Genomic DNA, 25,530 nt, shown 5'->3' on the forward strand with positions numbered 1-25,530 from the left:
CAACCAAGGGCCACGAAACCATGGAAGCATGACCAAAAATTTATACAAGTCCCAGACACACCCAGCCGGTGAGTATTATATTTAGGCGCGAAGTCAGATACACTCTAAACAAATGTTATTTCTGAAATCGTTCTGATTTGGGTTTTGAGGCTGTATAAGGCTGTATGGACGTGTTGTCTCTTGTGCTTTAGCACCTCCACTCCTGCCCCCCGCCACTCTTCTCTTCCCTGATGCCAAATTCATGCTGGGTGAGGGCTCATGGCAATGGGTGAGTGCTAAGCACAGCACAGGCGGGCTACAGAGACCTCTGCGGGGATGGAAGATAACCAAATTACAACGTAGGAATGCCAAGGTACATGGGTTTAGAATTTTACTTTTCACACATGTGAAAACAATCACCCCACTCTGAAAGGCAAAATGACAATGAACATGCCCAAAGTATGTAAGTTCTCCATCTAGATTATGAACTACAAGTTCATTCCTGAATCCACAGAGGGGCTGAGGCAAGTGAAGAATCATCTCTTCCTCTGATCCTGACTACCTGAGTGAAATGCTGGTGGCTTTCTTTTTTCCTTCTGTCAGACATTACTGCCTCACAAAGGGATTCTTCTGTTTCCTGAATAAACTAAGTCAACGTTTTTTCTTTAACTCCAAGTTAGGCAGTTTGTGTTCCCCTCCTTTCTGATACAGCAATGGCAGTTACCAATAGACTAATTACAAAAGTGACAAAGCAGTTTTAGCTTAAGAGCAACTTTGTCTCAACATACTGGATGTGGTTCCCCAATGAAGGAATGAATCAAAACAAAACCACCTGTCCCCGTACACAAAGAAGTCCGGAAAGCAGTTTTTCTCAGGAGTTTAGTTTAGCAAGAAAAGTTAAGCCAAAAGCAATTGTGGTTTCAATCTAAAAATTACCTGTGGCTGCTGTTTAGACTGAAATTTCGGTGACTCTACTCTGTCTCTTCTTTCAGATGCAACTGCCAGATTGGGAAACTCCTCGGCATCCTAAGTAAACCACACACCCTTTAGCTCTTCGCAAATCACAATTATCAAATAAGCCCAACTACAACTTTTTCCTTGCTCTTATTTTCTTTCCATAAAAATATCCTTATAAAAGTGCTCAAAGGTGTTATAAAACAGTCAAAACAAAAACAAAAAACTAATGTAAGTGCTTCGGATTTATTTCACTCTTAGAACAAAGTTAAGGACCGCAGTTTGAATCTCCCTGCTCCAGAGAGAGAGAGCAGGGGCCTCAAGGATGTGGGTTCACCAAGCAGTCTACGCACTGCTCCAAGCACCCTGGCACAAGAGTGTTCAAGCACCCATCCTTCAACTATGCTTTTCTTTAGGGAAACCATCAATCTGGACTCAGGAGATGTAAGCATCTTGTCACATGTGCTGAGCCTAGACTAGAAAAAAGAAACAAAGGAACAGGTCTCTAAACAATGTTTAAATCATTTTAAAATGTCTTATGTGCTTCTGTCCACATTTTAGGGACCCTGGAGAAGTTATGTGAAAAATGTGGGCAGAAATAATGAGTTCTTTGTTGGCCCAAACAACAATGCTCTACCGCAGTCATAGGTTTTTCAAACATGCAACCCCATTACTCTCAAGGGAATGTTCCAAAAGCCCCGGGAGCCCCTCGAGTTTGTGGGGACACCTCGGGCTTGACCCTAAGCTGGCTGCCTGGGAGCACTGCTGAGAGACCCTTCTGCCAGCACCAGGAGCCAGGCTGCTGAGTCTGGTACTGCAGACCCATGAGAAACATAATCAGGATCCAGGACAGCTCCTTGGAGAACAGGGACATTCTTGGAGTATCACTGGACAACAATTTAAAGACCACTTCCGGAAATTCATGATATTCTCTTCTTGACCAGGGTCCACGACAGATCTATAGTATTCTAAGTTTCTCTCAATAGTGGAGCACATTATACCAAAACATCTAGATAGAAAAGGAGGCCCTGCAGAAGCCAGCATGCCAAAGCAAAGAAAAAAACAGGCCAGAAGATACTGAGGGGTATATATTAGTAGTAGGGCATACACACCATTAAATTTCAATACAAGTAGTTTTGTCTCTAGGCCATTCATTCATTCGTTTACTGAGAGCCTGCTATGAGATGGGCACTGCGCTGGGGACACGAAAATGAAGAACTGAAGAAAATGGGTGACAACTATTTTCTTTAGCACTACAATTATTAAAGAAAATGTTGGAGAATTTTTACTTCAGCAACCAGTATGAACCCATATTTCTATTAAGGAAGACCCATTTATTATATCAAACAAGGTGAGTAATAAATGTAAATATACTTCAATCCTTGGTGGCTCTTGAACTGTCAGGACTTCATATTTCGATTTAGACTTTTCTTTCTTTTTCTTATTCTTCCTTGAGGCTTCATTTTGCTCAGGATCGTCACCTTGTGATGCTCTGGACTAGAACAACAGCAACAACAAAAAAAGCAAAATTCATGGGTTTTTAGGACCATTTTTAAAGTCTTTATTGAATTTGTTACAATATTGCTTCTCTTTTATGTTTTTTTTGGGGTTTTTTGGCCGCAAGACACGTGGAATCTTAGCTACCCAACCAGGGATCGAATCTGCACCCCCTGCACTGGAAGGCGAAGTCTTAATCACTGGACCTCCAGAGAAGTACCCCCCCATTTCTGTTTTTTTAAAAAAACTTAAAACAAAACAAACGATCTTTATTTATTTATGTTTTCAGGAGCCCTGAGGTAGAACAGACAGCAGGTTGTTAATGGAGGCTCCTAGAGGGATGGGGGCCAAAGGGCCATGGGAAAAGGACCTTTTCCATAATTAGATCCTTGTAATATTACAGGTGCTATTTCAGTAATAAAAATTCACAATACAGAAAGTTTTAGAGGGGAAAAAAAAATTATGACCACAATGCAAAGCCATCTGGGTCATAAGATTACAGGAGATCCTCATTTTCTCATCTTTATTTTGGGACTTCTCAAAAATAAACTTTTCTTACACCTCTAATTAAAAAATAATTTTTAAAAAGATGCTGGGAAAATAAAACAAAATCTGTTAACTCTTAAGAGTGTTAAAAGCTCATTTAGATGGTGACTTGGTGGCCTACTGTGCAGCCTGCGCCCCGACGCCAGCGGGGCCTTGGAGCTGGCCAGTCTCCATGTGTACTTGGAGGGGTCTCACAGCCGCCTCCTGTGTTTCACAAGTATGTGCATAAAGCTGTAGGGAACAGGCACACAGGTCTGACTTCACCATTAATTGTTACCAGCACAGATTCCTCAATCAACCAAGCATAAACACACAGCTTCTGTTTGTGTGGGATGGTCTAAGACACTTTGGATATCAAAAAGTATCCTAACACTCAAAAAGATAGGAAACCGGCACTAAACAAATACGACCATATTTCAACTTAAAATAATGTATCAGTACACGATGAAAATCAAAACCAAAATCTAGCCCAGTAAAAAAAGGCTCTTCAAGAAAGAAATCTAGGGATTGAAAAATAGCAACTTAAAATTATTTGAATTGAAAGGAAAAAATGGATTCTGAAATGCTATCATATAGTAAGTAAGCTGCAATTAACCAAGAATCAATTAACATACATGATGATCGCAAAATGTGGCACACAATTATCTTGCTACCAGTACCTGGTAGGTAAAAGCAATGGAAAATCAACAGACAAAAGACTGCAGTATTTTATATACCAGAGCATAAGCTACTGCCAGCATCTCTCTTGTAAAGAATTCAAAATGGTCCACAGATATTTTAAGACCACAGGTCTAACATGCACATCCTTACTTGTGTATAAAAGCTACCACCTGTGTCCCTAGACTGTATTCAGTTCAAGTACTGAATACAACCAACTCAGATTAGTGCCTACAGTACTGAATGGAAACGCTTTCAGTTAGGCGTTTCTCAACACGCTTTGAGAAAAAAAGAAAGCCAATCCAGTGGTACAGAAGAGCAACATAATCAAAGTGTGACACGTACCTTTTTAGTAGGATGGACAACATGTTTCTCTTTGTACGAAGGCTCCGAAGATAAAACTTCAGAAGATGACATACTACCATTTTTAGGATCTGCTGATGAAGCAACCATCTTTAGGTTTATCATGGAAGTAACATTTTTAGGGGCTGGTGACAGTTCTGTAGATAATGTCTGCCGAACAACATAACCCATTGGTGTCCAAGATAATTCTGCTCAAAGATAACCAAAATTGTTGAACAATCCCAACAGTAAAAAAGAAATTCCTTAGAAATTCCAAGCATGCATTACATGAAGTACTCAAGAGCATAGTTAAATTAAGGTGTTGTTAAGAACATTCTCTTGGAAACTACAGCATCCACTAAATTTGTTTTTCTTCTTGGAACATGCATGCTGAATTAACTTGTAAGGGCAACTGACTTTCCTAGGAACTGTTCTGTTAACTTGGAGATGCAGGTGGTAAACAAAAAAGTTTCCATTAAAAAACAATAATCCACAAATACATCCATGTGGCAAACACACAGAAATAATAAGCTAAAGATCAAATTGTGGCCCTAGTAACCTTGATGTGTACCTTTAACATCAGAAATCAAAGATCACTAAACTTCAGCTACCACAATAACTGGTAATTTCTTTCTTTCTAGAACATAGGCATAAGTATAGCAACACTACTCCGTAGGTGCCCATGAAACTGTATATACAGACAAAACAAAAGGACATCCATCAGGACACGGACAGGTCATGTCAGCAGCCTGTGGCTACCCCACAGTGGGGAGACAGGCTGTTCTTGTCACCACAGAGCTGTGCATCTTCACAGCGGTTGCTAAAGTGAAGGTCTTTTATTGAACCACGTACGTACCAAACATGCTAACGCAATAGAAAACACACCTGTGAATAAATCTACAATAATTTTGTAAAAAGGTCTTCTGTTAGGACAAGCTACTCACAAAAACTTCAAAAGCAGAATCTACTGAACTCTCTCTGAATATCTCACTTCTGGGCCAGGTCAGGACAGACCAGCAGTTCTCAAAGTTCTGAGACTCCCAGGACCCTTTCAGGAGTCCACAGTCAAAACTGTTTTCCTGGTAACAGGAATGTGCCACCTGCCTTCCCCACTCTCACTCTCCCATGAGCGTAGTACAGTGGGGTTTTCCAGAGGCTGTACGACAGAGAACAGTGAAACAGGTGAATGCCGAAGCAGAGCTCCTGAGCCAGACGTTGAAGAGCTGCTAAAACGCAAAGGCTGCTCTCCTCTCCTGACTAGTTTTTTAACTTTGGAAAATAGTTTTTTTTTTTTTTTTTAATTAAAATATGTTATGTTAACCTGTAATGGGTTTACTGTTACTTTTAAAGTGAATTAGTAAGTATTTTGTATTTCTCAGTTTTAATTTCAGATATTACAAATATTGACAGTTATCCAAATAAACAGAAATTCTTTGGGGTTCTTTTAAAGGATATTAAGGAGGTCCTGAGACCAAAAACTATGAGAACCACTGATATAGGTAATGCTTAAGAAAGGAATCATTTCTGAGTTCATAAAATGTCTCAACTGGACAAACATTTCATTTTTAATTCTTTACTTGTATGTAGTTTACACTCCTTGTGAATGGATGTGGGATCTCGTTTGCTTACTTCAGTCTTCTAACAATGATGCCAGTTTATCAACCCATCAGCTGCCTTAAAGAAGGCTTTAAAACAAAAACATTTCAGTTGCACTAGACTGAAAATGAACTAAGAAAACAGACAACAACAATAGACAATTTTTATATTTTAAAATAATATTTGGTAGCCACTCTTACCTCTCGTACATGAAGAGCGACTGGTAGCAGCATTATCAGTTACAGATTCGGTCCGATTATTATTCCTCACCACTATTTCACCCTAAAAAACAAACCAGTTCTTTTCTTACTATTTCAAAATAAAAGTCATCATTATTTTTGAAATATACAGCTTCCTTCGCCATTCTTAAAACCTGCAAAACATAACTCTAATTAAAAATTCCAAACACATAAGTACATAATGTGAAAAATTAAATTACTTTCTTCTGCCAAATCTCATTCCCTAGAGGAAAAACCATCCACTGTCTACAGCTTAGCTAGCATCCTTCTATTTCTTTGCTTAGGAGATAAACATTTGTATATCATTTTAAATGGATCTCCATAATGGGATCACACCACACGCAGTATCATGTAACTTAGGAAAAAAAACCCAACATACAACCAACAATTTCCAAGTCAGCACAGACTACCTACACGATTCTTAGAGCCGAAGTGCCCACTGTGAAGGCAAAAGCTGTCGTTCACCACACCCCCACACCAAGGCTCAAAAAATCCCTGAACGTGCCCACAGAAACAAATACAGGCCTTCTAATACGTACTCCCTTTCACAGACAGAAAGCTGCCACATGGATGGAACAAGAGGCACCAAACGACACTTGGGGACAAGTGAGTACATTAAGAGAGACCTCAAAATGACCAGCAGCCAAGGTGAAAGGAAACTGATAAATTCGCACTGAATGGATTTAAAATAAATTCTGAAGTTCATGTTTCATAAACTTATCCATTTTACCATTGCATTACATCTAAGCCCAGTTAAAAAAAAAAAAAGTTGTTCAGTGGCCAAAATAGCTGATTGCTGAATATGCCTTGTGCCACTTCTCGGCCTGGATAGTAGAAGCCTGTTAACCTCCAAGAGCCGTTTCAGAACAATGGAAAGAACATGTTCCTCAACTAGGACAGAAAGCCCCCATTTTCATTACAAATAGAAGTGAAGCCAAATCCTCCATGTGGCATCCGCTGATTCCTGGCCCCGTGGCAGAGCTCACTAAGGGCCTGGAAATACCTACTTCACCCTGGGCCTTCCTGCCCCAGGGCCTCCCCAGAGGACCCACCACTTCCCTACACACATCAGGCAGGGCTTCCTGGGCGGGCAGGTGTCACTTGCTAACCTGCAAATTCCAAATTACTGCCTGACAGATGCACACCATACAAATCCTGCAGGAGGTGCCGCCTAGAGCACCCACCCCGTCCCAGGAGTGCGGAGCTGTCTGCTTCAATCCGCTGCAGGCCTGAGGCCCAACCTCTGAACAGAATCTCGATAATTTCATTTTGCTACTACCAAATGGATGCAAAACAAGGGTGACTGGGGAAGTGAATTTTTATTTTCAATGAAGCATTTCTGGAAACTCCAAAGGCATGGGGAGGTTGGGAGTCTGGCAAAGAGAAAGATGCCATTCTCCCTTCTATTAGCACCTTTCTCAGCTTCCAAAACACTGGGCTAGTCCTGGAGGAGGTGATGTGGCATCAGCATGGCTCTGTGGAAGTGACTGCACACTGAGAAACAAATTCTCTTCCGGCCCCATCCTATAGGCTGCTGTGTTCTCTATGGGGCTCCAGATAGACACAGCATGTAAAGGCAATTATGTTTACTAAAAAAAAATAAATTCATCAAAGGAGAAAATAGAATAACATAAATGATTTAAACACAGCCTGTTCTTTGAGTAAACGTAACTTTTATGCTCACCAAAGCCAATGAAACACTAGAAATGGCTTACCTATTCAAGAATGGTTAAATAAATTACATGTAACAATACCAAAGATTCAATGCAACAGTTATTAAATGACACTGGAAAACTCCCACAAGTTTTGAAAAATTCAAACACAAGCTTGTATCATACATGTGTATCCTAAATTGAGGGGAATGCCCCTCAATTCCCACAATGTACCATTAAAAAAAGAATAAGTGTCAAACATGGTCTTCTCTTGGTTGTACAGCTTCAATTTTTTTTTCTGAATATTTTTCTCATGTTGAAAGATGTTACTAATACCATCAGGAAAAAAAGGTTTCTTTTAGAGGGAAAATGGGAAAAAAACACAAAAAATACTCCACACATAATTCAAGAGTGTGAATATATAAAGCAGTGAGTATGTACACCTCCCCACATAGCATGATATGCCTTACTTCTTGTCCACATATGCAGTACTCATATGTAACAAGTGACCATGACATAAAGTGTCAGTCATGCTTCCACTCACCCTGGACCCGCTGTACTCTGTCCTACTTTTGTACAGTGCTCACAGGTTTGGAATTATCCACTGACCACCCATGATCAAAGCATGGAGCCCCTCGACTACTCAGCTATTCCATACACCCAGCCAGGGCCCAGAAAGCAGTCACAAAGCTGCCTAACGAAACTGTGATTTTTCTGTATCAGTCAATCGGCCTTACTTATCACCACTGTGTAAAAGGAAAACACCAAGGTGTAACAGTCTAAGGGTCAACATGTGGGGAATGATTTATTTTCTGCACATTATAAGCCACTACCACCAAGTCTTCAGAGGGTTTAGTATCCAGGCACCCAACAGAAGTGCTAGGACAGGAAATGGAAATCCTTTCTCCATTCAAGAGGTAAATGAACTGGTGAGCTCTGTTTTCTTCATTGTTTCTTCTTTCTCCTTACCTCCATACTGGGATGGGCGCCCCAATTTGTCACAAGCCATTTTAGGGACTACTAACCCAATAAAGGTTTTTCCTGGAAGTCTCAAAATCAATCTGTTTGAGAGGAAAATGCGTCAATTTGATGGAGTAAAACTTTGACATCAAGTGGTGAAAACAGTGCAATTTAAAATTATTAGGCACTGAATACACTTATCGCAATGACATTTTCCGTATCAATGACAAGACAGAGGTGCAGATAAAGAGCCTGGAAAAATCAGAAGTTACACTACGCAGTTTTAACATTACTACTGGACTTAAAAAAATCTTCTTCCCTGTACTGGAAAAAGTGCTACCAGAATGCAATGGTAGAAACAACATTTTCACAGTGCGCTGTGGAAGCAGGAACCCATGCTAGAATCTTCTCCTGAGACACTGCAATGCTTTCTAGCCACCAGATATGAAGACACTTGCTAAGTGATTCTCTGGAAAGAAGAGCCACACCAGGTGTTACAGCCTGACTATAAACAGTTCAAACAACAGAGAAAGTCACCCAAGCGAACTGAGAGGCCCCTCCCACACCAAGATGTGAAGTGTAGTATTTGAAGTGATGTCCTTGCATCACTATCCATCACTGAGCAGAAAGGAAAAAAGAAGGGAACAAAAAGAGCAGGAGGCTGCACTCACCTCTGCTAACACCGCAGCAGGTTTCCCCACTTCTCTTAGAAGAGGAACGTCAGTAGAGGCAGAGCGTAACGGCCCCCACTTGAGCTGCTTTTGTATCTCTGGTATCTCACTGTTCTCTCGACCCTGCAGTTCAGGAAAATCCAACCTGGTAAATTCAAACTCAGGTTTGGAGGCAGATCCACTTTTTTCAATGATTCTGGATTTCCTGTCTGTTCGTTTATAATAACCATCTGTATTTACAGAATTAAAAGTAGGGGTAAAAATTTAGATGTTGTCTAATGACCTGTACTCACACTTAAATTGCAGAGTAGAAAGTCTATTGCTATTGATGCAACAACACGTTATTGTCCAAACAGCCTAATTTTTTGTAGTGTTGTTAACCTTCTCTGTAACAGTGGAAAACATAAATGACCATGGGGGCCACCAAGCAGAAAAACGAAAACACACTGCAAATTTTAGGAGTAATTCTAAAGTGGATGAAATAGCTACCTTAACCTGACTGTGCAGCTGGGCATTTCAATTATTCTTAATACACACTTTAGAGATTTGTGAGATTAAGGGGACTCTTACAAATTTTCTTTAAATAATAAAATTTCCATGTTTTAGTTTGCTGGAAGAAACTGGAGAGAAACAAGTAAAATTAAACTTATAACCTCTTTCCCATCTTTCTCCTTCAAATGCAAATGAATGATGCTACAGGCTACAATGCCATAAAGCCCCAGCATTTTTAAAATTACTTAATTGTAAGGCTAGAGTTATTACAGTTAACTGTTCAAATTTTCTTTCACATTACCACGTACCAGATGGTTTATGAGTGAAGTCAACACCAAGAGAAAAAGTTACATATCAAGTAACAATAAATTACACATGTAAATAAAATGACAGACCATTCCCAGTAAGTACACTATTACAAAGGTTTTAAGTTATTATATAAACAGATGATGGCTGTGATCAACGTGCAATAGTAAGTAATTTACAGGAAAAAAACAAGACATCACATATAATCACTAACTTTCAGCCAGAGACTGGAACAGCAGTTTTCAAGACCAGAGCAGACATGTCCTCTGAATGACTGTCCTGCCCCAGGTTTGGTATTGTTTAGGATGGGATTTAAACCATAGTCAACTCTCCCACGTATTAAAAAGTGTCCCAACAGAATACCAGAGAAGCTATTTCAGGGGTGAACATGATCAAATATAGTACAAGGGATGTGACTGTAATTCACTTTTATTTAACAACTGTTTTGAGGCGGGTGATTATCACCTACTTGCTATGTGACTTGACAGAAGTTCTTGCATAAAACAAGGTAATAACATGTTAAGGACATGTCATAGAGCCCACACAAACAAGTTCCCTCCCCGGGAGGAAAGGCCCCCAGGATCCCACAGGAAACCTGATGGTCTCAGTTTTTCATGATGAGTAAGCCCACAAAAATAGTTCAAAGAACAGAGACGTTTCTGGGGGTAGACAGGGTAGGAAGACATAACATACAGAGCATGTTATTTTTACCTGATTTCAAACTGTTCTCAGCATGAATGGACATACGAGGTGAACTTTTAACTGATTTTAAATCAGATGATATAGGTCCATCAGTCTTCTTAGTGTCAAACTTCGGCTCATCACAGGTTTTCTTCTGCAGGAAACATTAAAAAGTAAACATAATTGAAAAGTAACATATTAAAAAGTAACATAAATTCACTATAAAAAAAGCTCAAATTTGCAAATTCGTAAGTACAACTCAACCATTTTTTAGAAAAGTTAGACCATATCGAATTTCAAATATCTCAAAATTTAAATACCTTAAATAACACGCAAGAACTTACCAGTTCTTTATGTTTTAAATGCTAAAGTGACCGACAAAACCAAAACATTTACAGACCTTAAACAGAGCTTTTGTGTCTTGCGGGAGAGGGCACATGTGCTCGTTTCGTGGCTTCACGGTTTGAAAACCTCTGAAACAACTGGGTTGGTTGTAATCATACTGGGAGCCAGGCACCGGGCAAACATTTTGTGACGACTCCAGGGTGTAAGGAGAACAGGCATACGGATGAAGAGGGATCTCAGGAGATAAATACTGAGGTGGAAAAGTTGAAGCTCCAAAAGCCATATCTTCAGCATAGAGTTTCTGTCTAAATAAAAAGGGTAAATTTTAGTTGCAGATTTCATACCACAAACCAAGGAGCTTAATATTTTGTAATAAACAAATGTAAACTTTTTACTATTTTTGAGGTCATTTATTCTAGCAATACCTCAAATTAAAAACCAAATGAAACCTCTGAGCACTTCTTTCTTAACCTGCAAAGAAAGATGCTCACCTAGTTCTGTTTTTTTCATTACGTATCTGGAACCTCCATGAAAGAACCCCATTATAAGGAACATTAGAAAAGCCCAAGGATGCTCCAGCAGCTTTCCACTCTCATGCTGTCAAATATCTGGAAAAGCCTCTCTCGGCAACCCTGGCCAAAGGAGCCATCCAGACCATTCCCTCAGCAGAGGGAGTTTTTTACTGCCCATCCAACCTCGACCCCGACAACCTGCAGGGCCTGCCTCCTGAGGCCCCAGGTGCCCGCAGACAGCTGTCCAGCCCCTTCCCTGCTCCAAGCCCACCGCCACACCCTGTGCTCTACAGACTCTTGGGGCTGGAGTTGCAATGGGGACACCACGCACAAGGTGGTCCAGGAACTACACACGCTGCTAACAAGATGGAACCACCTGTGACCACTGATGCTGCCTCAACGTTCTCAAGCTGCCAGGCTAAAATGAAATATAATTTAACATTGATTTTTTTTCAGCAAATTTGGTATACGGCCAGAGGTTTCAACCATTTTGCAATGAAAGTTGATACAATGACAAAATGCTAAGCAGCTGAGTTAAATACAAATCACTATCTTCTCATTCCCACAAATAAGCACCAGCAGATGTTTCTGTGACTTTCCAGAGCTCCAAAGTATCTTGTAGCAAATCAATGAAATCCCAAAGTGTACTGGTCCACTGAAAGGCAGGAAGAGCCAAAGCTAATGACGAGACATCCCACATGATCTTCCATCTGTTCAAGTGTCAGGAGATATGGGCATAGGCACCACTTACTAGAAGTCGTGTTTCTACTCTGCTGCAAGTAAGAGTCTGCACTGAAGAAGGAAAGGAGTCGCTATCTACAGGCTAGACCTGTAACACACTGATGAGAATGTCCACTGCTTTCGCTTCCATGCAGCACTGAACTGCCTGGAATCACTGTCCATTAATTCATGACATTTTATAATAAGTTTAAATCTTATAAGATCTTTTTCTTGTAAGCAACTGATTCTAGTAATGAAATATTCCTGATTAAAACCCCAACGAACCCTTTTACTGACCTTTTTCTGCCCCACAGAACACCTGGGCTAGTGCTGCTCTTTGCTGAGAAGAGAAAGATTCAAAGCTTCATCCTGCTCCCCAGATGCTAACCCTAGATGTGAATCTCTGTTTTATTTTGTTTGATGCTCAGAAAATCTAATGGAGGGCAGATGAAGGTGAAGAACCTGTTCTCCACAAAAGAAGACAGGCAAAGAAGATGGGCTGATAGCAAAAAAATAAAAAATAAAAAAGTTAAAATGAGTATCCCAAGTCCAAAAAATGGATAAATGAACAAAGCAATGAAATTCAGGTAAAGAAGGAAAGGGAGGTGGGAGGAGGCAGGATCCAGTAGTGGTTTTGAAGGCTGTTGTCACCCAGAAAATTTTTCTCCTGTGAATCAGGAGACCTCAGGTTGGGTCACAATCTGGTTTCCCCCTTTGGACAAGTCACTTGGGTTTCTATCCCCTCACTGATCCTTCTTCCTCTGGAAAGTTGATATTTTTCCTTTCCATCCCAGGTAAATATAGTTACATGCAGAGAGCAATATACAACACAAAACTTCAAAGAGATAACCCACAGCATCTGCGGTTGGGGCTTCAAATGGCTCGTCTCTAAAGTTGCAGTTGCCACGAATCACTCAGACGGCCCTTAACCACAGTAACACACTTCCTCTATGCCCCACCGTCTCATCTGCCCCCCTCCTTTTGCTATTAGCAGCCCCTAACCTCCCCTGCTAATCTCTCAGCTCCACTTCCCCTTACCCCATCCCTACCGACGACCACCAAGTCTCCCAGGACCCTCCTTCCTGCCAAGCTCAGTAGCCTCTACTGCGTGGTGTCTACTTCTATCACATCACTTGAAAAGCTCCACTAGCCTGCACTTGGCAGCCTCTGCCCTCTCCTTGCTCTCACCCATTTTCCAAAGGTTCCTCCATGGCGTGGCCTCCCCTACACTCTCCCTATCTCATCTGGCAGGCTCACTCTGAGTCAGAATTTCTCCTCGTTCTGCTCAGGACTTCACTTACATACTTCAATTCCAACACTTTCACCACCTCCAGGCCTCTATCTCCAACTTACAGGTCATTTCCACTTAATAGTTAGTTCACTTTTCCCCCATCTGGCACATGTAGCTCCAAAACATAACAACTGGTCCCCAAACCAGCCCCACTTGCCAACTTATGCTCTCACGAATAATCCCAAATCTTTCCATGTATTCAACTGGAAACTGCTATAGCGTCTTTTCCACCAAAACCCATATGGACAACCACTGAACCCTTTTCTCTTGCAGCAGGTCTCCAGGTATTTTCTTCTCTATTTCCAGTGCCTAGAACCCAATCAAAACCTTCAAGCCCCTTTCCCTTAAGTTGAGCCAGAAACCAGGAGGGATTATCATGACCCCAAGCAAAACACCCCCAAGAGCTCTCTATTTCCTAGCCAACAAACCTAACTTTTCAGCTGTACCATGTAGGCCAATCGACTAGTGGCCTCCCCCTAACAATGGGGCCTTACTCCTCTACTGTCTCCCAAACGTATCTTGCATCTGGTCCCCTCTAACCAGGCCGGGACCCGTCAGGAATCCAGTCCCTCCTCCACCCACCCACCTGACATGAGCCACACTCTGTGGAGAACTGCTAATTCTCATAGATGAGAGGTTTAACTTAAAAGCATCCATTGGCACTGTGATTTTTACAGTATACTACAAGATACTGAAAAAGCTCGACTTTACCGACAGCAATAGCAGCTGTGGGGAATACAATGAACTCAGGTCAGAAGAACTGAATGCTAATTCTGGTCCTGGTGCTACGTCTCTGAGGAACTTTGGACAAGCATTTCTAGTCTCAGTTTCCCCTGTGTAAAGTAACACTACACCTCCCTGCCAACCTCATGGATGGTGGCAAGCATGAAAGCAATGAACATGTTCAGTAATTCCCAAGCAGAACACACATGTCCTCATGCATGTGTTACACAGGATTTGTCACAAAGCAGGTACCATGACAATCAACAAAGCCACCGTCCAGGGATGATGACTGGGCACAGAGAACTTACTTTGTTGGCATAACCTCTATTTGTTCATTACACCGGTAAATACTCACTACTTCCCAAACATGGCCAATTCTATATACCAGAATACTTCTACTGATATTTGTCTTGTCTATAACATAAACCTGGAAGAGATTGGTAGTTCGTGTTCCTCCATCTCCACCAGTTCAAATCTATATATAAGACAAAAACAGGAGCATAGCTCATGAGACAGTCTTTCCCCGCTTAGGAACTAGTGCTTTTCCATATAATAGCCTTTCACTCATGAACTCCAAATGAATAAATGAAGTCCCCTGGCAAGCACTGCAAGAGGTACTAGAGATGGATATTCTGTAAAAGGTCACTCCTTTAAGGACATACAGAATTAGGTTGCTATCCTGGAATAAGTAGGAAAGAGGACATATCATGTTTGTTACAGAAAATTCTATTCCGTTTTTCAAGGCAGCAAGAGATCTCCATTTAAACAAAATCTGACTATAGCAATGCAAGTCTTAACTTATATTAGAAGTGACTAGATAATCACTTCCCTACTGTGTAAAGTCTCACCATTTCATCCCCACTTTAAAGGCACTCACTCTTTCTAAACTTGCCCTTTGGTTTCATGCCTCCTTTGTCTTTAATTGTTTTCTTGCCAGGCAGGAATACTGTCAGTCAACCTTTTCAGTGGTTATAAACAATTAAAAAAAAAAAATCAAAGCTATAAAGGGATAAGGGGTTAAGAAACATAATTTTAAAATTCAGCATTTAGCATCCCTGAGCCTCTGATTAGTCTCAATTCATGTTACTGCCAGAATGCTGCTTTAGCTATACAAATATTTTCCACCTTTATTTTGGGTCACTAGAATTTCACCCAGCAGATGACTTAAGAGTTCTTGTCACTGACTGCGATACACCTTGTATTTTATTGTGTGAGCCACTCAAGGTAGGAAATGACTCAAAAGAGACCCATGCCAACCTCCCTTTTACAAAGGATGAAATTACAATGGAAAACCTGGTATTCCTACCAAAGACCTTCAGCACGTTCAGGCAGGACTTCAACTTTCGTCAAAAAATATAACTTTCCTTATTCCCTAAACACACCAGACAACCCAACGATTTTCTTATTCATTTCAACTTTCATTCTTGTGAACACAGTTCTAGAATTTGTATGAAGTATAAACCATCTTCAATTACACCATGTAGGTATGGGGAAAAAAAGGAGACAAGTCTGACCCAACAAAGGAACATAAAGACAAGGATTTTTACATAAGCATAAAGGTGATTCATGCCTTAAAAATAAACCTACCAGTAACCCACACAATTATGTGCAAGGCTTAACACTTATTTTTCTAAATTCAGCTAAGAAATGGAAACCATTTTGTAACTACCTAGAGAATAAATCCTGAGAAGGAAAAAGAACATTTAAAGGACAATAGAAGCCTTCTTTCAACTCACATCTAGAAGAATTTATAACCAGCATTTGTAGACTCCATCTCCATAGGACATGGATAAAGCAAAACAGAGAAAAGCAAAACCCACTCATTCCTCATGTTTATTTGTTTGGGCGTGTCTTTGCCCAATTTCCTCTCGCCCACTCATTCCTGCCATTTCGTCTCGCATTAGATACATGATACAGTTATAAACTGCATGCACAAATGAAGTGCACACTTCCCACTAATAAATGCAATGCAGTCTCCACTTCCTGTGCCAAACATAATCAAATGAATATGGAGAAAGAGAAGGAGAGCTGGAGCTTCAGTTTTTGGTGTGGGACACAGTTAAGCTGTGCTCATGGCTCAGACGCTTCTTGGCCGAGGAGCATCTTCTCCAGTTGCTCTGAAAACGTTAATGTGTTAGCCGCAGCATATTTCAACTCTAATCACCGTTAAAGTCAAGCAACAAAGCCCCCAGGTAAGGCAAGACATTCAGAAGGATACATACTCAGGCACTGTTAGTTCCTGGACACATGGATAGTATGTCGTGGCTGCACAGCTGGGAAAAACGCGTGCTTCTGAAGACTCTGACCATGCCACACTGAGCCCAGCAAATTTAGGGACAAATGGTTTGACATCTGCTGACAACTTGATGCCCTGAGGAAAAAAAGGGGGTTTTGGCTACCTTCTGAGATCAACCAAGTGGGGGGGTGGGGGGGGAAGGGAGAGTCCCTCCCTTCTCGAAGCCCCAGAAATGCTAATGCTGCTGTCCAAATACTTCTGCCTAGCAAAGACAAGAATTTGTTTGCTAACAATTTCTCCGCAAACACTTTTTCACTAGAAAAAGCAGTCTACCAGATATTAAAAATGAAAAATAAGGACAACCAATTAAAGTGAGAGTAAAAGTCAACCCAGACTGTATAGTTAGAACCACAAGTGACAATGTTTCCTTAACTTTAACATAGAATATGGTAGTTTACCTCTCTCAGCTGAGTTAGGGACAATCGAGGCTGTCAAATTTAACTGCAGCGCTCAAAACACACTGCGGAAGTTTATTTCTATTAAATTTCCCAAAGAACTTAAAACTTGCTTTTCACTCGGCGAAGCACTAAACGTTGTTTTGTTGAAACGCAAAAGTAAGCGTTGCTAGAAAATCTTTCTATCGCCATGAACCCTTGGAATATGAATATAAAAAAATTTGTTGGGCTTTTTTTCTTTCAGTTTCTATATCTGTATTGAGAGATTTACTTCCACTAACAACTTATAATCATGGTTTTTAATTTGTGTGAAAGCCGATTTATGCTTTTGCCAGGGCTCCTTCTAGAGGTACTCTGAGCACGTCGAACAAACTTCCGCTTCAGAAAAAAGTTACTAACAAGCTGCTTTAAACACTCCGCTCCTAATCAGCAGTGAGGTGAGCCGGCACGGTAGCGCAACCCCTCTGCAGCCTCGGGACCAGAGGCGGTTTCCCGTCGACAGCGTCCTTTCTCAGCGCGTTTAACGGCGGGCCGTGTGGGCGCGCCTGGGGGCTGGGGACCGCGGCCGCCCACCCCGACGCCCCCGGCCCTGTCCCCAACCAGCCTCCGGGCCACGCTAATCCAGCTCCTACCCCGTCCGCGCAAGACCATCATTTTGGGGTGCCCAGGGCCGCCATCCTCACCTCGCCCGCGGGCTCCCGCGGTCCCTCCGACGCCATGGCGGGTGGCTAGGAAGAGGCCTGGCCAGGTAGGCCAGTAGCCCGACAGCAGGCGGAACCGAAGCGCGACGCTCCTCCTACCCGCTTTTCCACCTTCGGCGCGAACTCCAGGAACTGCGTCACAAAAACGCGCCCTGGCCCCGCCCTGCTTCCGGCCGGAAGTGTGCGCGGTGACGGCTTTGGGCCTGCGCGAGGTGCCCGGTGGGGTGACCCTCTGGGCCGCCGAAACCCGGCGCGTGCCAAGTGTGCAGTTACAGGAGACTGTCTCCGCAGACAGCGGACAACCCCCGGAATGCGGTCGGCCAGGCCTGGACGAGGGGCGATGCACAGGGTGGCGGGCACCTGGAGCGGGGCAGGGGTCTGTGGGGAGGCTGGGAACTTAAGGGAACCGCATACCCTGTGGTCCTACGAAGGGAGAAAGCCAACAAGATTTGGCATCTTAAATTTCCAGGAACCTAAAGCAGTTTGGAAGTAACCGCGGAAAAGAATTTCAAAACTGCTCAGTTCAACAGACAGCTATTGACCACTAGGGAATGTGCTGGGAAAGGTAGAGATGGAAAAGTAGGGTGGAAGTAAGCAGTCTCCAGGGCAGGAGGCTTTAGGTAGGATGGGAAGTGGGAGACACGGAGTGAGGAAGTGGGGAGGGAGGGACGGTGCAGAGGCAAGCACTCTTGCTTACTTGGTGAAGAGTGCAAGCCTTTGACCGATAGGGGTTAATGAGGTTGAAAATCTTCAACTGGAGGCTGATTGTAGGTTTCCTCTGTTGAGTGACTACCAGCTATTTCAAGCAGTAAACGCAGGCAGCTCCAGCTCATCTCCTGGTGTCCTTCTGTGCAGATCCCACAGGGCGATTAAACATACTTAGACACACCCAAACCTCCAGAGTGGGGAGAGGTTGAGCATTATGCAGTACACTGGTTTGTACTAAATACAAGTTTACTTTAACGATTCTGGCATCCTTCTGTTGTCCTAACCTGGGACCTCTAGCCAATGGGTGGGTCCCTGGGGATGGAATAAGTTCTAGGCTCCTGCCCATCACCACCTTGAGTGTTTATTGTGCTCATTGTGTAAAGGCACCACCCTTTGCTAAGAGAGGGGCATAGAGGACCACCACACTGGGGTCTGGGGTCTTATGCTTACTGGCAGCTCACCTAAAAGGTTTCTCCAGCATAAAGCAATGAAGATAAAAAGCCTCTGTTTGCATTCACTCTAAAATATTTTCCTAGCAGCTAAAAAAGCAATTTAACAGACACAAGATGCACACTGAAGGAAGGGTGCTTTTTACAGTGCTTTCGAAGTTTATAAACTGCTGATATTTTATAGAAAACTGTATCCCCATTTGGCACATGGAAAAGAGAAGTGGGGTTAAATGGTTTCTCCCAAGGTAACTAGGTGTGGCAGTACTTACATAAGTGGAAGTAGCCCAGAGTATTAAGTTGGGTTTCTTTTTGTTTAGTTGGAGATTCTAGACAATTCTTTAGGAACTAAATTAATGACAGAGCTATAAGATCTACCTTGGCTCTATTAAACTTATCCCTAGTTATTAGTGTCTTCATAAGTGAATTTAAATGGTACCCTCAGGATTTCCCTGGTGGCGCAGTGGTTGGGAATCTGCCTGACAATGCAGGGGACACGGGTTCGATACCTGGGCCGGGAAGGTTCCACATACCGTGGAGCAGCTGAGCCCGTGCGCCACAACTACCGAGCCTGCGTTCTAGAGCCCGTGTGCCGCAACTACTGAGCCCACGTGCTGCAACTACTGAAGCCCGCATGCCTAGAGCCCGTGCTACACAACAAGAAGCCACTGCAATGAGAAGCCCGCATACCACAACGAAGAGTAGCCCCACCTGACGCAACGAGAGAAAGCCCATGCGCAGTAACAAAGACCCAACACAGCCAAAAATTTAAAATAAATAAATTAATTAAAAAATGGTACCCTCAATCACACCAAGCTAATGGGTTTAAACCCACCTAACATTTTATTTCTATAAAGCGAATTTATTTCCTCAGGACTAAAATTATAAAACTGAAATCACCCAACATCCTCAATAGTCACAAATTAACCTTAAGAAAACAAACCTCAGTAACTTCAAACAGTGATAAATGCAACATACAAACTTTATTTAACAAAAGTAACAGGTAAAGTCAAACAGGCACTTACATTAAAAGAAAAACTGACTAGAAATTTTAAACACCTTACAGTAACCTACTTGCAGTTGCACTTAACTGAGCTCTGTTGCTGTGAAGAATACAGCTCATGCACAGGAATGGATGAACACTTTGTACATTTTTCAAGTATTCACTGAATACTACCTTATATACACATATACATTAAATTTGAAAAAGATTTAATTGATGATCCCCAGATATACTTCATTTTTGTTGATCTTTTGGAAGAGGTCGTCTAAAGAGAAGAATGTGTGGTTCTGTAGAAAGAAAATGTTTTATATTATTTTAATATTGTATGGTTAATCTTCATTCATTCAACAAAAATTCAAAGAATTCTCAGTTGAACCAAAATAAAGTAAAATAAATCTACGGTCAATTAATGTTACTTATTGAGGTATCTGAAATAAATTTTGCTCCATGTCATTGTAAACAGTAAACAGAAGAAAACAACCTAATATTGAATATTCCCCCAGTTTTTACACACCCTGGAGAAAAGGGCTGTTAAGTAAAGATGCTCTTTGAGAAGGAGAATGGTTTCTATCTTTAGAATCTCAATCCCAGTGAAAAGAAAAAGGTCTTCTCTTGTTTGGAAAAGACACTTAACACCTCATTCAAAAAATGCAGGTCCTAGGGTCCCATCCCTGTAAATTCTGTTTCGGCAGGTGGAGGACTGCCTATGAACCTATAGGTAAGGTCCTCAGTTGCATTGTATTATCTGGAGAAACACCTTTTTAATATAATTATATGCTCCAATCCCAAGAAAGTTACAAGTCTTAAGAGTTTTTGCTGCTGCTGCTGCTTTTAACAAAAGCAGAAAGCAAGACAGCTTTAGTTTCACCTAATTCAGCTTCTAAGACTTCAAATTTTGTTCAATGCAGTATAAGTCCTTTAGCTAGATTTACTGATAACCCAAAAACACAGTTTAACACCACGGCGTTTCTCAGTCTGGTTTACTACTAATTACTAACAGTAATCTGGAAAACTCTGGTAAATACCACGTAATAGCATAAGCACTCAAGTAACACAGGCAGCACATCTGAGTTCACTATGCTACCTCATTTCATCTTAATGTGGTAGATACTAATTGTCTAAAGGAAAAAACAAATCACTTCAAATGGCATCAATTTCTATACACAACTTCAGGACACTCAAGTTGTCTTACATTAAGTTCTTAGTTTTCAAAGAGGAGATACTAGAATTCTAAATATATTTATGGCAAAATACTTCAAGATACTACTAGCAATGACACGCATTTTAAAATAAAACAGAACATCCTCTTTTTTTCCTTAACTAAATAGGTTATTTTTGCAGTTTAGAAGAATGCATTATTTTCATTCGTGGTATTTTATTTACTATAAAATTGGAACCTTCTCTAGGGAGGTATCAGTCATTCAAAAATAGTCAAGCGTATCAGAGTTACTTTGGGATACCACTGAAACGTCAATATTACCAAAAAATTTTTAACAACCCCTACTGTTTTAATTCAATTAGTGCTTCCCTAATAGCAAAACTTACCTGGCTCATGAATCATGTAATGAACCCAGCCTAGACTCTGCTGGACACCAAGTCTCCTCCACTCCTCTTCAGACATCAGATGGGTTTTGGGTACTTGTTTGGAAAGTTCTCTGGGTAACATGACATGCCTGTTAAAAAATACAGCGAAATATTAGTGCTCTAAGTGAATATGCCTTTCCTACAACCATGGTCACTTTATACATGCATCTTTAGGATACTTAAAATTTGAGTTCTTTGCCCTTAAATTTCTTTAAAGCAACCCTGTTACATTACCATTAGCATCAATCTTAAAGACTACTCCCTACTACCTTTAATTCTGATCTTGATGGCCTGTGTTCAAATTAGAGATTAGAATATGCAGTCCAAAAGTAGAAGGCATTTTATTTATGATTAACTTTTTTCCCTAATAGAGACTGCTTGCTAATTGTCTCAATCTTCTTCAGGAATAGAACCTCAAAAACTAAGTGGGACACATGGTTATCCAAGACATCCCAGCATCCCCTGCAGCTACCTCTGGTCACATGTGATTAAATCCTGCCCAACAGGATATAAGCAGAAATTATGCAACTTATGGAAAGTATCCTCGAAAGAAAAGAACATGCCCAATTCTCTTTTTTCTCCTTCCTGTTAGTTATGAAGCAGATTGATATGATCAGGGAGCTAGAGAAGCCATCTAAGACCACAGAAGTGATTATAAATTAAGAATGGTCCCTGATTTCAAGAAGTGTCATACTAGCCCCAGGTAGCAGGGGTGGGGGAATCTAGCTTGTTACAGTTAATTTGGGTTTCCTATTACTCTATAGATCTGTAGTAGACACAAGTCCCTGTACATAACTCCAGAAGTTGCTTTATACTTTGTTCAAAATTAAAAGCAAAAAACACTAAATGCACATATACATGTACCTGCTACCTAAAACAGACATTCAGTTTTCCAATAAGTTACTGGCCTATATCCAAAACTTGAATCAATTTTTAAGGAAGGCATGCAATAGTCTTCAATGTTAAACCGTCAAGAATAGGTACAATTGGAGCTTTGAAAAATTCTTAGAAAACAAATATGCACCCCCACCGACTTCTTATTTAATTACAATTGAAAGGATCTTTATAAAAATCAAAATTCCCGGGCTCATTTTTAATCACTTCCAGCAGCAGTAGTTTTATACCGTCATCCATTACCACCAACCAAATTTTTTGACCAGCATTAGATATATGTCTGCGAATTTGTTGGCTGGGGTGTAAGAAAGGCGCAGTCTGGTCACAGGAAAACTGAACCCATAACCCATAATAAGCACTAAATTGTCATCAACTTAAGTTCTAGTCTGTGAGTGGTTGGTTAAGTACCAATTCCCTATAATTTGCATAACAAAATCAAGCCTTAGAAGTGTTGTGTTATGTTGCTTGCTGGCCACAAGGCCACCAAGTCAAATTATGCTTACTATCATAGTTGGTAAAAATTTTACCAATTCCAGTGAACTACATGATGCTTCTTAGCAATACTTACCAGCTAGCTCATTGACTCTTGAAATACTGCTTCAACATCTACTTTTAAGGCTCTGCAAATAGCCTGTTACCTTATTTCTGTCTTCTACATAATTGTTGATTAGTCTCAAGAGAAATGTAAAATGCAAACTAGCTTTTGTACGCATATTATGTATGCCGTACAAAATGTTCCAATTTATGTCTAGATATAAGTCATATACCCTACCTTCTCCATAAACCACGGAGACAGGCTAACTTCATCAGGATTTGATTACGAGGGAAAAATGTGTAAGTAGCTTCAAACTCAGATGGGAAGTCTACCTGTATTTTTTTCTGCACGGATATAACTCCTCTATATATTTCTAACTACCTGTAAGGAGAATTGTTTCCAAAAATCTAACATTTATTTCAGTACCAAGGGCTTATCATGGAGGGTGAAGAGGGGGTTAAAAAAAAAAAAAAAGGCCAAAACAGTACAAACAACAAAGGAGCTACTAAGATAACACTGCAAGATACAATTAAATTTCCCTTCTCTGGACATTACTGTCCTGTTGGATAAAGGCAAGTGGCTTGGTCAAGAAAGTCCAGGTTTAGTTAATATTGGATTAGATACTAATTAGATTAATACTGGATTCGATAGTCATTGGATTAAAATTGGATTAGAACGTATCATTCCAGATATGACAGGATTTTCTTCTATTCATTACTACACACAAACCACGTAGTCTATTAGGCTAAAATCTCGATAGCATGCACTAGTTTACTTCGTGCTCATCAATGATTATCCTAGTATTACTGAAACTAGAAAACGGAACTACTGCCAGGAAAAGTCCTGAAAAGTACCACTCGGAGCCAGACATGTCTCACAATTAATATTTTCCCAGAGTTTTAGAAAGGTTGTGGTTTACATCCTGTCCATTATCGGATAACCCCTGCTGGACAATGCAGGTATTACTAACCTGCAAAGCTGCCCAGAGAAATCCTCCGTTTTTCTCCAGAGAAAGATTTACAAGATACTAAGAAAGAATTACAAGGTACTAAGGGGAGGGAAAAAAGAGGCCACCCACTGTTATATCCTTTCTAACTCAAATAGCATTCTTGGAAATCTAACGTAGAAGGATAGGAGGCAGAAAATAAGGTCCCTGTTTGGCCCCTCCTACAAGTTGGTAGTTTCCCAGAATGCAGCGTCCTAGTCACCACCCAGGAGAACTGGGTGGCGCTGGTCTTTGAAGCCACACCCCAGCTAAGTCTCCTGCATACATTTAAGGCTAATGTTAAGTGTTTCTTCCCTCACACAATCCAATTTGCTAATCTTACACACTTAGCAACTATGCTCTAGTGCATCACATAATGATGCAGAAACCAAAAAACCCCTCAAAGCTAAAAATTTTGCCGATACACACGAGCAGAAAAAAAAAAAATGCCCCCAATCCATTCGAGTTCTCAATTTTGTCTCAAAAGGAAGCCCCTTTAATAATAACCCAAGAGGGATAACACGCACCAGCCCCTGCCGAAGTCGCCATACCCAAGACACATTTCGAATCCCAAGGAAGCTCATTTTAGGGGGACTCCCCCACAAGCTACTTTTTAGTGCCACTAACTTCAAATGAGAGAAAAAGAGAAGTGTTCCTCTGGCGACGTTACCTGAGCAAAATTACCCTTCCGAGAGCCCTTCGCCCGCTGTGACTGGGAGGGGGACGTTTGCCTACATGCGAACTAGGCCTAAGGTTCTTAGGACCCGCTGCGATTCGGGCTCTCGGCGTTGCACTTCAGCTACGCGGGGTCCGCTTAGGCCCTCGGTCCCTTCCCCTTAAGGCACCAATTCTGCACCAGAAGCGGCCCCATCCCCGCCCCAGCCTCGTCCTCCTCACAGACAGAAACAAAGGGCGGAAGCCGGCCGGGCCGGCCCGCCAGGCGAGGAGAAGCGCAAGCTCCCGCCCGGGCGGCCCGATCCCGACACAACCGCGATTCCAGGCCGGCCCCCGGGCTCGACCCTGACCCTACCTCCGGCCCCCGGCCCCAAGCTCCGACCCAAACCTCAGCCCGACGCGCTTCGACCCCGATTCCCGGTCCTGGCCCCTGGTACCCTCCCCCCGGCCCGAGTTCCAGCTCAGGCTCGGCCGGGGCCGCGGCTGAGTTAGGCCGTCCGGTCCGCTCACCTGTACTCGTAGTGCTCATCGAAGTACTTGTCCGAGTAGTAGATCTGCTTATGGGCCATCCTGCGGGAAGGCGGTGGGCAGCACGGGACTGGAGCGACGAGGCGCGAAGAACGGGCGCAGGACAGCGACACGTCCTCGTCAGGTGAAGGCAACGACTTCACTGAGACCAACCGACCGTAAGCCAAACGAGTCCGGTTTGAATCCGACAGCCCGCCTCTGATTGGACGACGGTGTTGACCAATCACCTTCCACGCACTCTGCGGCTAGGCCGGGACCGGCTCCCAGCCTATCGTCGCCGCCCCTCCGCGGCGTTCGCACCCAAGATCAGCCAATCAGAGGCCTGTTGCGAGGTCGGACTAGGAAAGAAGTGGATGATTGGCGTGGCGTGAGGGCGGGGAGCTCCCTGACGAAAAGGGGAGCGGCCAGGGAAGGGCGGAGCCGGGACGCTAAGGGCCGAAGAGCGCGTGCGCAGAGGTTTAGAAAGTTCCAGGTCCGCGGAGCCGTTGGGGCAGCGAACCTGCGGGAGGGGTAAGGTATCGCGGGGTTTGGCGACGGCGGAGGGGGGCGGTGCTGCCCAACGAACGGCAGTCTGTGCGCACGCGCACCTTCCCCAGACCCTGCTCCGCGTCTTAAGT

General features: G+C 42.2%; 2 protein-coding genes across 2 annotated transcripts in view; both read right to left on the reverse strand.

Annotated features, from left to right (window-relative positions):
• The window catches only part of SECISBP2 (SECIS binding protein 2), a 39,102-nt gene extending 21,426 nt beyond the window's left edge, over positions 1 to 17,676 (reverse strand). The window contains exons 1-10 of the mRNA XM_082626596.1: positions 17,538 to 17,676; positions 16,386 to 16,534; positions 10,973 to 11,222; positions 10,603 to 10,726; positions 9,094 to 9,323; positions 5,772 to 5,853; positions 3,979 to 4,070; positions 2,308 to 2,430; positions 883 to 1,005; positions 704 to 710 (exon numbers count right to left, since the gene is read on the reverse strand). Of these exons, the coding sequence (XP_082482722.1) occupies positions 704 to 710; positions 883 to 1,005; positions 2,308 to 2,430; positions 3,979 to 4,070; positions 5,772 to 5,853; positions 9,094 to 9,323; positions 10,603 to 10,726; positions 10,973 to 11,222; positions 16,386 to 16,534; positions 17,538 to 17,573 (1,216 nt within the window). The 5' untranslated portion in view covers positions 17,574 to 17,676. The remainder of the gene's footprint in view (positions 1 to 703; positions 711 to 882; positions 1,006 to 2,307; positions 2,431 to 3,978; positions 4,071 to 5,771; positions 5,854 to 9,093; positions 9,324 to 10,602; positions 10,727 to 10,972; positions 11,223 to 16,385; positions 16,535 to 17,537) is intronic.
• A 1,997-nt stretch (positions 17,677 to 19,673) lies between these two features.
• CKS2 (CDC28 protein kinase regulatory subunit 2) lies at positions 19,674 to 25,076 on the reverse strand. The gene is made up of 3 exons (XM_082616622.1): positions 24,896 to 25,076; positions 21,258 to 21,385; positions 19,674 to 19,999 (listed from the first exon to the last, which is right to left on the reverse strand). The coding sequence occupies exons 1-3, from the start codon at positions 24,952 to 24,954 to the stop codon at positions 19,947 to 19,949; spliced, it is 240 nt and encodes a 79-aa protein (XP_082472748.1). The 5' UTR covers positions 24,955 to 25,076; the 3' UTR covers positions 19,674 to 19,946.
• Between the last annotated feature and the right edge of the window lie 454 nt (positions 25,077 to 25,530).

The sequence above is a fragment of the Mesoplodon mirus genome, assembly GCF_964341445.2.
Source record: "Mesoplodon mirus genome assembly, chromosome: 1".
Lineage (NCBI taxonomy): Eukaryota > Metazoa > Chordata > Mammalia > Artiodactyla > Ziphiidae > Mesoplodon > Mesoplodon mirus.